Below are 15,100 nucleotides of genomic sequence, written 5' to 3'. Positions count from 1 at the left end.
GTTTTGACGAGTAATACAGAGGCTTAATTAGATCTGTAATACAGTAATAAACATATAATAATTGAATAAATAATTTTTGTATATCGTGTAACTCACGTACCTGTACGACATTACGTATATATGTGCGTGTAAATAATAAAAGAAAGAGTTAATGATTGGAGGAAGTTGAATGAACGTGGCTTAGATAAAATACTTGATCAAGAGCACGTTATTAGAAAATTAACACTAAAAAAATGTAGAATACAAAAATAAAATAAAACAAATTTTTCGAACAACGTCGAAAAAATAAAAAAAGTTTTCCGATATTAATAGTTGCATAGGTTGAATAAATCAAGAAACTCTGTTAATGATATACAAAGGAAAAAAAACAGCGTAGAAAGTTGGAGAGAGATATAGCTGTATCATCGTACTGCATTGTCCGCGGAGTCCTTTCTCTCTCTCTCTTCTCTTCCTCCTCCTCCTCATACTTCTGTATTATTTTCTCTCATATCATTATCACATCGTTGTTTTACACTTTTTTGTTTTTTTTACTTTCGTTGAACGTTCTTAGAGGGCGTACCTAGAACGATAATTGCTTTATCTATTTATTTATCTTCTCTATCTCTCGTTCATTGGAGAAAAAAATCAAACAATAGAAATACACTGGGTGATTAGCAGCTCAGCTTAAAGCGAAGGGTGTTCAATCGTGAGTGAAATTTGTACGAGTCTTTTGTTTTAAGACGCCTAGAGGCGCTCGCGCGCCGCTAATTAGTCGACAATTGTAACCGAAGTAGCATTAACAAACGTAAGGTGAACTTCCTCTCCTTGCTCGCGGCCGACAATAACCCCGTCTGTCTGTGAAAACGTCTGCGTTAATTAGCGCGCTCGTGTGCACAGGCGTGCGTTTCTCTGTGTTAAATACGTCGACTAATTGAGCACGAGGCGAGCTGCTGAGGTGCATTGTTGAGCTAGATCCCGGCAACTAGCGGGAAAGGCTCGCGTATATAAAATGCTTTGCGATTCAGACTGGAAATGCATAATAAATGTCTGATGAAACTGAGATTTTTTCAGAATGTAAACGGGTTATCGGGGCTGCTGCCCCGATAATTACGCGGCGACACGATTAATTAAGACGGACAGTCGAGAGATATCGTTAATGCTGGCCGTCCAACGGACAACAAAACGTTTCGAGAGGAGTAACTATCGCCTGACGAACTATCGTTTGTCCGCGGTACCGCGCGATCTCGCCACGCTCCGAAAACTTGTTATAAGTTAGTCCGATTGTGCGCGATGATATGCATAACGGAACATAAATCGTAAAATGTAATTTGAATTCGGTACCGCCGGCATACGATTAACGCAATACATCCACCGTGAGTCAGTCCCTCCTCCTCCCCCTCCTCCTCCCCATCCTTCTTCTTCTTCCTCTGCTGGGCAGAGGGATCGGATCCTCATTTCAGATGCGTCCGTTGGCCCCGTGAGATGCATGCTCCCTGGATGATTAGCCCCGCGGTCCGAGCTTACCACGTCGATGACTTAGAAAGGCTCCCTACTTCCCCCTCTTCCCTTGCCCTTCCCGGCTACGCACTGATAAATGCCCAAAATTACTGGTTAGACTGGTATCGGGCTCGTTAATTGCCGCTCGTTATAAGGGCAACGTGCGCAGAAGATGTAAAAGAAGAATTTTTAACAACGCGGCGGAATCACAACACATACCGCTAACGATACACACCCTTAGCCTACCTACAAGGATTTCTGCGCCCTGAGATACTTTCGACACGGGCGCGGCGGAGTAATGGCGATCGTCGACTCTGCATAATAACACGCTGTATATGAGACACAATCGCGCGATCTTTTATCTTGTCGTAAAGCCCATGCAACGACTATCGAAATACGGGCGCCAGTAGTAACGCACTGCCGAGACCGTTTTCGTTCGGCGCGTTACGCTCCTCGTCCTTAATTAACCGGCACGGGAATATCGGCGTGCGCATCTGCGCGAGATTACTGCTACGCTTACCGGCAGCTTTATTGCCGATTTCGACGGGTAGAAACGATCGTGCGTTTCGGCTGGCCGAAACCGAGCCGAGAGCCGCGCGTCGTCAGCGCGAGACAATACTCGCGTTTCTGGGTTTATGGACGGGGGACGACGTTTGTGAAATGCCTACTCGGTGAGCTTAACGACGGTTTCGAGCGTGTTTTGTTTTCAAGTCTACTTCGCCACGCTGGTTTCTCTCCCATTCCTCTCGAGTTCACCTCGGCTCTCTTCACACCACCGGGAACAACGGACTATAACTAATAACTGATCTTGAAACTTTGACTGTGCAATAGGCGAAACGAAAACGTCGACGCATCTGCCAGGCGGGAAATAACAATCTTGCGTTAAATATAAAACGATGCCTTCGCTTCTTCCACATCGGCTGTAAAACAAAAGGTTGATTTTTTTTTTTTTTTGTTTTTGCTCGTCGTGGAAACGCAAATAACTTGAGTTCTCTTTAACCTTGGCATCAAAAATAAATTTTATATGTTAAAGAGGCTAATGCGACAAAATTCGATATTATGAGATGTATCCTAAAGATTCTATCCTAAAGTTTAATATATATTTTGGATACATGTATACTTCAACATTGAGAAAAATAATTTGTTGACCTGACTAAAATTATTCAATTCAATTATTTATGTATTTCAGTTAAATATAAAAATAATTGAATTGAAGAAATTTCATTTAAATTGAAAAATTTGGGTCAAGTCGACAATCAATTATAGTCAAGTTAACAATTTCTTTTTCTCAGTGTAATTCTCTTTATAAATATCATTTTATACAAAATTACAAGTAAAATTCTGACACGAATTGAAGATCGTTTAAAGTGGGCTCAACACGAAATGTGAGACGAGAAACGGAGGGCAGAAAAAATTAGCACATCGCTCTTCTCGCTCTTTCGTCACAATAAGAACTGCTAATAACATTTTGCATGCTGCTATAATAACTGAGAATCCGATGCTAAAGAACACAGAAGAAAAGACCAACATTACAAGAAGGCTTACGTTGTTGCGTTCAACAGTCACGTAAAACCAGTCGGATTGATTATATCGGGTCTTCTGGCCCATTCATCGTATTCTCGGGGCAAAGAAGTGGGTCGGTTCGCGGTATATCGAGTCTGTAGGGGCAACATACATCTCGTTACAATAACGACTCTGCCTTTATTTATATCGGAATAACTGTGTACGCCTGATCGAGCTTTGTGCCGCGTTTGATCCTCTTTTCCCCGGCCATCGAATTTAGAAGCTTTCCATTTTCGCAAGGAGAAAATATTCAATTACAAACGGAGCGGATAAATGCCTAACCCACAATTTCTCTAATAGTCTATATATATATATATATAAGAAAATTGTTGATTTAGAAAATATGGTATTAGGCTATTCAAATAATAGAAATTGTGGGAGAGGCACCTACGGCATTTAGGTTGCATCAACCGAACCGTAAGCAAGTATAATATTATAATTCTCAATTCATCGTTCTCTCCTTTTGTAGATTATAATCTCTTCTTCAGCTATTGATAGAAAGAAAATTTCAATTTAATCATATTGAACGCTAAATTGCAGTCGCCGCGGCGACGCGACTGGATCCTGATAGGCGAAAAAATTGACGCGCCCCGAGAGATGAATCTTTTCTCATCGCAACAGCATCAGCAACTCTGCGCTACGTGCAGAGTTGCGCGATGCGCTCCGAATGACGACGTTACTTCGCCCCGTTCGCGGTTGGTACGATGCCTCGCGCGCGCAATATGCCATGGCAATTCTGAATTGTTGATATCCCATCCGCATATCGCATCGCCTCGCGCGCCCCGCGTCCGTCGTTTCGCTCTCGAGGCTCAATTAGAGACGTACGGATATATCATCGTGCGGCCAATTAAAATGTAGGAAACGAGAGAAGCTGCCGTTCTCCGTTCCGTTCTGTAAAGCCGCGGCATTGGGCCGCACGGTAACTAATGTACGACATTCGGCTCTCCGCTCTTAATTCGCTCTCCCTGTCGATTTCTTTATTTTAAGAAAGCTATACATATAGTTCTCTCTCCCTCTTGTCCTCCCTCCCCCTTCCCTCCTCTTTCTCCTCTCGCTGGCGAGCCGTTATTCCTCGGATTCCTTGATCCACCGTTAATGCACCGGAATTTCGGGACGCGCTAAGAGCCACGGAACACGACAAACTTTAAGGCCATTACCGACCGCTTGTTCATCCACGGTCGAAAATAATTCACGTCCTTGATCGTCTACGTATTTCAAAGGAGAAACGCGGCGCGGCAGATCTTTGGCGTCCTTAAAGATTAAAAAGTTTTGTTTTTAAAACACCGGGCAATTAAATTTCGCGTGTCCGCGCGGCGAGTGTAAATTTACAAAAGCGCCTTGCGTTCACAAAAATTGAAAAAAAGAAAAAAAATTCACTTTGTTAATAGAGAAAAATGGGACGCGGCGAGTCGTTTTCACCGACGTCAATTGGCTGGCATTAGCTAAGTGCCGCGTACACGTCGAGGCTAACCCGCAATCTCTAAATATTTTATCTAAACAAGGAAAACACGGGTTTGGCAAGTATGATTCTGGGTCAGTCAAATATTGGGTGTATAGAGACGGCAGCGGTTCAATCGTCAGCTGCAGAGGAATCGTCCGAATCGGACACCGATCGACCGACGTTTGGGTGATTCTGGTGGCTCAGCGACGACGATCGCGCACTCGTCGACTTTGGCACGTATCCCGCAACATCTCCTCGGAAATATATGCGTGATGGAATGCTCGCCAAAGTAAAGTAAGAAGCGAAAGTCACTCGCGCACGCGCGCGCGCGCGCGCGCGCGCGGGCGAACGCACGGACGTTATTACGCAAAATTCTCAACAATAAAATCGAGAGTCCGCCGGATATGAATTTTCGTCCTTTTACGCAACGGCATTGAAGAACTCTATTTTAGAGTTAGCGCCTTCCGTCATCAAACGTAAAGAACGGAAGCGACCGGTTCTATTGTTTCGCCACGGTTTACGCGCGCGCGAGTATCTGCGCGATCGTCACGGAACGTCGCGGGTGCGCGTTTACGCGCTCGTGAAAACAAGCGGGCGGGCAGTTGCGAAATAGAGAAGAGGCGATCCGGATGCTGGTGATCGCCGACGACGACGACGAAGTTGCGAACAGCCGGTCCGCGCGCGCTATCAGATTGTCCACCATCAGAGTCTCTCTCTCGCGTGCAGCGATGCAATTTCGGGGATTGTAGCGCTAAGTGCCGCTTGTTGTAAAAAATACCTGCCCCGAGGGGTGAGCGGTTAACGATACTCTCGCAAATCGTTCGCCGTTTACGCGTGAGAAACGAACGAGGACGAAACGGGGGGCGGTGGGGGGATGCCGCCAGGTAGACGCGAGCGAGCGGGAATCGAGGGAATCGACTCGCGACCGGGGCGACGTTAATTCTAATTTCGCTGAAATCTAGAACGCGCCCCGCCAGAACATGCAGCTCGACATATATAGGTACACGCCTCCGATGATACGTATAATACGGGCGCTGAACAATTTTTGCGAAAGAGCTTGATTTAATTACGGCCGCCGCGTCTCCTCGGCAGCGCGCGTAGGTAATAATTGACCGGCCCGGAATCGTCGGCTCGGCGACTTATCCTGATTAATATTTATCCAGCCTCGCAGCAGCGCGCAGCTCGCTGCAGCGGATTCATTTCGAAAATCAGATATTCAGGTTAACGGAGTTATAATTTGATTTTCCTCGCATATGCTGAGAGAATTGCGCGTCGTGTCTGATAGATGCGTTAAATTAATATTAATGATTGAAGAGATACGTCTACGTATATCTCCCCGAAAAGAAACGTGCTAACGCGCGTCCGGATATACTCCGCGGGATATTCCGCTGATAACAGATTAATCATGCCATATTGCCCGCGAGTTTGAATGAGACGAACTGTCGCTGGCGAAACGAAAGCCGTGTCTATGCCTACGTACGTACGTATGCGATGCGCATGTGAGTTAGCATATAATGACAGCGACAATGGTTGGTGGTGAAAGTTGCACGCACTCTCAAGACGGCGCGCGAGCGATGCATTCGTTGCACGTCTCGTGCTTGATGGTGAAGCGCACCGTGAGAGAGAACGAGCGTATTTATTTTCCTTCTACGTTTCAATATTGGCAAACCCCGAGCTTCGTCCTCCCGCGCACGTGCCTTTTTTTTCTCCCGGAGAGCCTCGACGCACGCGTCACTGGGCGCTACTCCTCTCGTTTTTTAATTTATTTATCAGAGACTGAAGCGCGGAAATCCATCGCGTTGACATTTTTATTTTTTTGGGGGAATTAAAATGATCAGTTGACTGAACTTTTTCTCTCGAAAAATCAACTTTGTCAACAACGTGGCTGCTCGATGTGACAACTCCTCTTCATTATTGCCGCGGGAAACGAGCGTTTTGTGTGTTTGGCTTTCTCAATTTAATGGAAACCGCACAATTTCACGCGGGTAATAGAAATAAGCCGGCAAGATGTAAACGTCTGACATAAATTGTTCTTGACACGCGCCGATTCGTCCAACAAACCCAGATTTGGTCGCAAAACGCTTCCCGTTTTGCGATACTCATCGAGAAAATTTGCGCCGGCAGTTAGGAAATTTATAGACGCAATCGGGTGATGTTGATTATTGGCTGAAAGTCGTTTGTGAATAAGGTAGCACTTAGAGATAGTGACTGCAGCATCCACCGACCGACGATATGAATAGCAACAGCTCTAGAGTACCCTTTACTCGAGGATCGATTGGTAGTATGTAATGCACTGTCTGAGTAGGTTAATACATCTCGTTACGTGGGTGTTTATATTGCGTCGCTCTTGTCGTGCTGAAAGGAAATAGTGTACCATATATGCGCGCGTGCGGGTCTATTAGTATGTCTGCTAATATAATAGATTGCGCTATTACGTTCGTGGCATCTCCAGTATATAGCTTCGCGAATCTTGTAAAGGCAAACCTGCAAAAGAGCGTGGGTATATTACCTACGTTGATGAGCATAAATCGCAGAAATTCGAATCGGTGAATTATTCGCTGAAAGACAGCGAATAGTCTGATTTCAGTGTCACTTGTGACTGTCACTTGGCACTGTCTTTCAGCGAACAATACACTGATTTCAGTCAGTGAGAGTACTCCCTTCTTAATCGCAAATAAATTTCATTGATTCAGATTTTCAGAGTAAATAAAATAAAATTACGAAAGGGAGAGGAACCGAGGTGTTATTTCGTTAAAAGTGCACGCATGCGACCTACGAGCGCTACAATATTCCTAGAATATTATACCGCTATTGTTAAAAATTAAAATAATATTGAAATAATATTCCGAGAATATTATTTATTATTATGGGATAGAATATTATGGGAATATTATGAGAATATAATCACTTTTAATTAATATTCAATAATATTGTAGCGTTTATTGTAGGTTCCGTGTACAAGTTGAAAGAAGAAGCCTGCGAAGGCTATCGATTAGCGATTCTAGCTTTTATCCGTCTGACGTATTTCCGATCGTGATAAAGATCGTCGAGCTGGCCTCGTCCTTTTCGCGCACCTTCCTCCGCGGGCGATCGTTGTCATTTTCACTCGAGGCCGCCGCGCCGCGTCGCGAAACAACTTGTTCATAATCATCGTGAGTAGCAGGCGGAGGTTATTAGCGGCGGAAACAGGCTAACGAAATGGAACGATGACTGTGCACATTTGAGAGATCCGTAGAAGTGGGACGGGCAAAGGGCACATTAGACGTGGTTTTTCGAAGAAGAGACCGAAATGCGGCTGCAGCAAAGGACGGTAAGTAGGTAAGTAGGTGCGAGGAGATGCTACTGTTTTTTCGTTAACGCCACCGTCCGTCGTCGTCGTCGACGTCGTCGTCGCCGTCACACGTCGCCGGTACGGCCGCCTGAGCGATTTTGATTGCGATTTCTTCATTCGCGAACAATGGTACATACATCGCGATTACCCCCTGTACAATAACGCGTTAATAACGCTTTCCACGGTGAATTTAATAGTTCGGTTAGCGCGTTTTAACCATGGCAACAGACGGACTGGACGATGGGCGTTAGGCCTTAATAGATACAGGTTTCACTCATTAAAGTGAGATTTTCTGTCGTATACAGAGTTGGGCGAAACTCGATTTACGGTGTGCCGTTACTGTACACTGTTTGTGCATCTACCAGTTGCGCACGTGGCGAGACGATGAAGCGTGGATACGACTTTAATTAAGAAGAAAAAAAAAATATATATAGGAGGGAACTAATTATGTGCATTAACTACGAAGATTGGAAATTATGATAACGTAAACGCAAGTGCACTCGGGATGTAATTATTTCGTAGAACGGTTGTTTAGAGTTTATTTACAGTCGATTAGCACGTAGCAGCCGCGCCCAAAAATTAGTAGAACGCCACTCCGCGCGGTATTCCCCGGAAAAGCATTACGAAACAATGCGAGACCCCAAGAGCGTAAAGTTCGTTCGCGGTAAATTAATCGTCGCTACTTAAAATCACCGTCGCGTTGCGCGCCTTGTCGCCCGCGCGCGCTAACTTTCTCGTGGCACTCGCCGCGCATAAGTTGGCTGAGAAATTGCGACCGGCGCAGAATAAAGCACCGATTAGCTTATGAATGAATCCCTGCAATTAACAGAAAACATTAAGTGGCACGGCTTTCCTCGTCACCCAGGGGGTACCGTGCCCGGACGCGTTCCCGTTTTTTTACATGGCGGGAATCCCCAGGAGGCCTACACCATGCCACACGTTTGGCAAAACGTGTGGAAAATGATAGAAATTGCGAAAACAGAAGAATTACATGTCGCCTATGAAGTAATTATTCTATTGTCGCACGATCCACGATTGTTCGTGGATGTGAGCAAAGCCTCGTAAGAATGTTCATATTACTGACATATTTCTTATGCCGCTTGTGTCGTTAACCGCTCGTGAACGATACCGGCGGAAGTATCTTCCTCGTGAAAAATTCACTGCCTCCGTTTGCTCTCACGTGAGCAAGATAGATTTACGTGTCAAACTTTCAATTATTAATTATTATAATTATACGATGATCTCACTGATTGTTGTGCAAAGTATCTTCGTACATCTATTTTGCGAAATTTTTCAATGCAATCGAAGCATTTGATAATTTTACAAGATAGAGATATTTCGTGTACTTGCTGAAAAACAAATAAAGATCGCAAAGCTATTAAAGGTCTTGACTTTTGTGACGTGCACGCGTTTCGAAATAAAGTTGGGCTCGTATCAGCCTGTATATCGCGCGATAGTAGAGGATAGGATTAGTTATATTTACCGTATCTCTCGCAAAAAAACCGTGATGCCATGTTGGCGGAAATCGTGCGTGCACATGCCTCTCGGCGTTAATGATCCGTCGAAACGTAATTTTGTCGGCGAGTTTACATTTTATTTATTTTTTTTTTGTTTTTTTTTTTTACATATTGAAACACTGTTACCGAAAACGCTCACTCCGGTAAATACCGTCGTACGTACATCGTGCACGCTCGATTTTTACGCCGCCGGGATCGTTCATAGCGGAACAAATGGAAAACCTTACATTACTACGACCGATAAACTCCGTGTAATATCGGTGTATCTTATACACGCTAAGCACTTATACCCAATGGATGTAATACCTCTGCGATGTTATCTGACGTACAGACCAATTTGAAACGCAGTCGCCGATAACGCGATCGAGACTAGGGGTTCGTGGTGCGCGATAAACCGATCACGTGAACTCAAGAGGTGCACACGCTCTACCGGAACGGAGCCTTATATATCCTGGAAGTTATTGATCATCCCTTTGCTTCAGTCAGGTCAGGTCGGTCGTGCCCGGTGCACGTGCGCAGATTCTTTCCGCCCGATGCCGAAGCGCGGAAGCGCTACCTGCGGCTGCCTTATTCGATGTTTTTCAGAGGAATTAATTCAATGCGGTGTATAAATCAAGTTTAGCAAACTAGCCACACTTAAGCACTTTGTTTTTAGCCTAATATCGACGTTGCCTGACGTTACGACTTTTATTTTTGAGGATTCTTATGGAAGATACATTGAAGACGATATTGCGCATTTTAAATATTTATCAAAATAATACTTGTAAAAATTCTGAAAATATAATTTATTATATATAATTATTCATTGCTTTGGTCGTGTGAAGAACTACGCGGAAAAATGTCACAAATTGCTACATTGAAAGATTAATTCTTTTGAATTTCGTTGAGTTTGATTTTTTATGCTGGAAAGATGTACTTTCCATTAATTATCGTCGTCTCTTCAACGGCGCAAGTCAAAGTAGAAATCGTTCTCGTACATTTCGAAATCCAAAATCTTGAAATGTTACCAAGTTAAAAAAAAATAATTTAACTTGAACGACGAAAAGTAATGACTGAAGAAAATCCGTAGAACATCCGAGGGGTCTATAAAAAATTTGTAAGATTAGGACGTCTGTTAGACGTCTGTTAAACTTTCACGTTGTTGGGAAGCGAAACCGACTATAATTGCGGTCATCTAAAATGAATACTGAAGTTACATTGTGGTTATAAAGTTAGTATCTCAGGTTCTATATAATTAAAACTGTTTTAAAAATGTCACATTTTTATCTCTTGACTCTTTTTATAAGAGTTAAATCAGTCATTGTATCTACGAATCTAAACTCTATTTAACTGATTAATTTTTACGAATTTTTCCTTGTGATGATGACATAACGATAGCATTTTATTTTTTTTATCTGTTAATATCTTATATTTTTCTTGTGGTCTATTATTATCTTATAATTTATCTTGCACGAAGATGCACGAAAACTTTAATATTTCATATTTTTTGCTGCTTTAGGAGAGACATAAAATTATCATACGTCTTTAATAAGTTGAAGCTAATCTTTATTAATTCTTACTAAACGCCGTCAGGTGTGTTCTTTATTAATGTGATTGTGAAAATTTTAAAAGCTTTTTTATCTTGAAATAAGAAGTAAGTAACTGTATATGACAACTTATCTCAACATCTTGAAGTATTATGTAATAAAGGTAGATATAAATTTCGCATAATTTTTATTATCTTTTATCATTATCTCTTCATAAATTATCATACAGACATAAATAATGTACATACATATTTATAATTGTGTGTATATATATGAGTTTTTTTCTATTTATGAACGTAATCAGCAAAAATGTAATCCATAATTTTGCAAAAGAATAATCGATGCTATAAAATATTTTTAATTATCAGAAATATTTGAAATATTAATTTTATTATATTCCAATACAAAATAATTTTTTATCATTATTTATTCAACCTTAATTTGTTTCTATATTTTTTCTCGACGAAAATTTCTTTAATTTAATATTATTTTCTCTAAAGCGAATAATATTAATGTGATTTTTAATAAATATATTTTTAAATTAGTATAATTTACAATGTCGATACTGCAGAAATGTAGTAAGCGAGTTCTCAGTTTGCATAATGGTTAGCAAAGTATAGCCAGATGGCAGAATACGCTACTTCCTTCCAGCAGTTTGTAGTCAGCCACAGTGGCTGCAGTAGATCATGGAAAGTGCTGCGCAATTTCGTGCTGTAGTATTGGTTTGAGAAAGATATTACGGCTGTTTAATAGTCTGAATATTAATAGACTTTTTGATATCAAAAAGAAGACAAAATTGTAGACAAGGTACTTGATACCTTGAATGCAATATATAAAACTACCAAAAACAAATGTTTTAATGGGTACGTATGCGATAATAGTTAGTATTTATAGGTGATTCTTATTTCAAGACCATCGTAAGTGATGTTTTAAGAAACTAATATGACTCTGATTGATGACATCTTAAAATAGTACTTAAGACGATATTTTAAATAATAAGAATCAACTCTATTGTGTACTGTTGGTGTTTGGGTGACACAGAATATGACACTTTCGGTCACTAGGTGGCAGTAGTAGAACGATATCCAGTGAATTGTATGCTACAGTATATACTACATAGAGTATAGTATAGAGCTCACTGAAGTAATACATAGAGTAGTACATAGAGCTCACTGAAGTAATACATAGAGTAATGTATAGAGCTCACTGAAATACATAGAGTTAAAATGGCTATGACAACATCTCGCCAATATAAAATGATAACTATCACGGTGAACTCTATACTATAATATAATGCATATATACAATACTTATGGTGACCATCATACGACTTTTATGCTAAAGGACAGTCCTTTATTTTGGGTAGCTATTCTTTAGATTTATTTATTTTCTCAAAACTCAATTTTGTTCTTTATTTTAACCTGTTGTCTTTTATTTAATGGAAAATTCTTTACTAATTAATGTTTCAATTAGTTTGTTTTTCATTTTTACACTAAATTACACTAGATTGCATTAGAATTTTTCTTTTCACTTTCACCAAATTTTAAATATATACATTTTTATTTTAAGTACAGAAAGTGTACAATTAATTAAGATATAAAATAATAAGTTTAATGTCTAATGTCGTACTAACGAGTAAATTTGTACGAAAATAATTGATAAATTTTGTTTAGTTTAAACTGATTTGGAAACATGTAGGAAGAAAACCTTAAAATTTTCAGATTTATGTTTCATTTTCTTGAAGAAAATATGGTCACTAACAATACTATGTGTTATATTTGTTGGAAAATGCAATTGACGATTCACTGTAAAACACTGCCGACATTTTTGTACACTGCCGACAATGCTTATTGTTAGTCAATGCCTACAATGCCGTCAATCCTATATTAAAATTAAGGCAATGCCATGCAATTATGAACACTACCGCGTGCCCATTATCATACGCCAATGCCTGCACAAGAATTCTAAAGCTTTCCCGAAGTATTCAAAAATTTTTGTGCTCAACCCCATGATCGACTCTGAAGTGAGCTCACCACTCCCCAACCACTGACGACAATGCCGTCAATATTATAGGTCACTGCTTACTTTTTTCGGCAGTCCACTGCCGAAATTTTGTACACCAATGCCGGCTGTGAATTTCCCCTCGTTTCATTTTCTTGAAGAAAATATGGTCACTAACAATACTATGTGTTATATTTGTTGGAAAATGCAATTGACGATTCACACAAATCAGTCGACGCATGTTTTATTTTAGTGCAATGTCTGTGTCGATTCAGTTACTGGTTTGTAAGATTTAATTTTATTTAATGCCAAAGCAAGTATACTTTTGGCTCGAATATTAGGGCGTTGCTCACGATCGCGTTTGAACGTGTTTATAGTTTCATAAGATTATTGGCGACAATCATCGTTCGAATGCGTGATCGCTGGTGATAAACACCGGGGTAGATTCTTGGCTTGAATTGTTCAACGAGTCAGTCGTTTTACGAGCGCTCGTATGCTATACAGCAACGTTGATTACTATCGCGTCTTGTAAATTATTTCTTTTTTTATAATTGTCTGATTTCATGTGTTACTTCAATTTAATAAATTATGACTTAATAATTATAAAAAAAACAATCCGTTAAACCTGCTACAATATTATAGTATGGAATTTATAATCGTCATTCTACATTTTATATCGGCGAGAAATTGTCATACCTATTTTTATCTGACATAAGTGATAATAAAATGAATTAACATCATGTGTTATTTTATTCGCTTTTCTTTGTCGGCGCAGTAAAATCGTGACGTATTTAGACGTATTTATCTTGAGACGATTACTCCAACTTGTATTTTGAAAATTGATAATTAAAAATCGCGGGCTAAAATAATAAATATTTTTTATTTTATGTACATTACATTAATTCAACGCAATGTGATGTTACTATATTAATAGAAGTGCAATAAAAATTAGACTGCATATAAGAGATTAAGTTACATTCAGTTGCTAATAAATAATTACAATGATCAAGTTATACTAATTACTGCGGATTAATGATTGGAGGAATTATTTATTGCTTCCAGGACGATGCATTTCTTAACAAATTAATACCAAAACGAGATGAGTGCTTGAAAGCAATTTGAAGCGATAATATAACAATTAGAGGATTGATAATTCTTTGGTACGAAACATATATAAAATGGGGAAAATAAAGAGAACACCGATACCGTCTATAAAAATCAAGCGTCTTTCGACACACGCTCATGAAGTTAAGAAAACTGTGAAAAATGGTGTGTTAATATGTATTGAAATATAATACAATATACATTAGGGCATTTTATGTATCCTCACCTAAGGAGGCTTGTTGTTTTAATACATCTTTTTTACAGTTAAGTATGTACGCTGTAAATCGGACATTATGCGTATGAATAAGAACATAAAAAGATCACTTAAAAATTGCAAGATGAGACCTGGTAGTGTAATGGACAGGAGAAAATTATCAAGCCCATTACACTCAATTTCTTCGGAGGCTACGATATATTTTGAGACATTGAAAATTACGGCAGACCCGCAAGTAGACATAGATTGTGTAAGAAACATGTCAACGGTGTCAATTTATGATCGCAATTACAGAAACCCCATACAAGAAAACATTTCCGAAGATTCCGTGCATATCAGACCCGATGTAACGCAGAAGTTGAATAATTTAAATGTCGACGATGAGAGTGAAGACAATTGTAATGTAAATACACCGCAGCAGGATATCGAATCCGATATTTTGCAGAGAACTTCTGACTTGCATATAAGAGACAGTAGTGAACCAAATATATATGATAGAATAAGAAATATTGTTATGTCATAAAATGTAAATTAAGACAGTCTATTTACATGTATATGTATAATAAAGGTGTGCATATATTTCATAATTTTTAACATAACGTTGTACGACTTAATTTTATATTTATATTAACCATGCAAAGATACAATTAAATATTTAAATTTTTATTAAAATTATGTATTGAATATATTTGTAGGTTACAATTAAAGTGTAATTGTTTAAAAATTATTTTACATTAAAAAATACATTTAACTTACATTTATAAATAACAATCGGTATTTACGCCGCAGGGGGATGTACGCCGCAGCAGTCAGAAAAAATAGAAGAAATAAAGATAGTTTGCTCAGAACTATTTTGTTATGTGCCTTTATGTTATATTAGTATTATATTGTAATTACAGTTCTTTATTGTTAATATTAACGAAAATA

The 15,100-nt window shown here is 39.7% G+C and overlaps 2 protein-coding genes across 4 annotated transcripts in view; both read left to right on the top strand.

Annotated features, from left to right (window-relative positions):
- Positions 1 to 15,100, top strand: part of LOC105200249 — a 65,144-nt gene that overhangs the window by 14,298 nt on the left and 35,746 nt on the right. The window lies entirely within an intron of this gene.
- LOC105200250 lies at positions 11,490 to 14,772 on the top strand. Of its 3 annotated transcripts, none has more exons than XM_011167716.3 (3): positions 11,490 to 11,717; positions 13,918 to 14,124; positions 14,224 to 14,772. In XM_011167716.3, exons 2-3 carry the CDS (start codon positions 14,034 to 14,036, stop codon positions 14,694 to 14,696), a joined length of 564 nt encoding a protein of 187 aa, XP_011166018.1. In that variant the 5' UTR covers positions 11,490 to 11,717; positions 13,918 to 14,033; the 3' UTR covers positions 14,697 to 14,772. The 3 variants fall into 3 exon arrangements, with proteins under 3 accessions (XP_011166018.1, XP_039311082.1, XP_011166019.1); XM_039455148.1 differs by lacking the exon at positions 11,490 to 11,717 and adding an exon at positions 12,997 to 13,136; XM_011167717.3 differs by lacking the exon at positions 11,490 to 11,717 and adding an exon at positions 13,474 to 13,496.

Source organism: Solenopsis invicta, chromosome 11 (assembly GCF_016802725.1).
Source record: "Solenopsis invicta isolate M01_SB chromosome 11, UNIL_Sinv_3.0, whole genome shotgun sequence".
Classification (NCBI taxonomy): Eukaryota; Metazoa; Arthropoda; class Insecta; order Hymenoptera; family Formicidae; genus Solenopsis; species Solenopsis invicta.
This window is presented reverse-complemented; position numbering and strand designations above follow the sequence as displayed.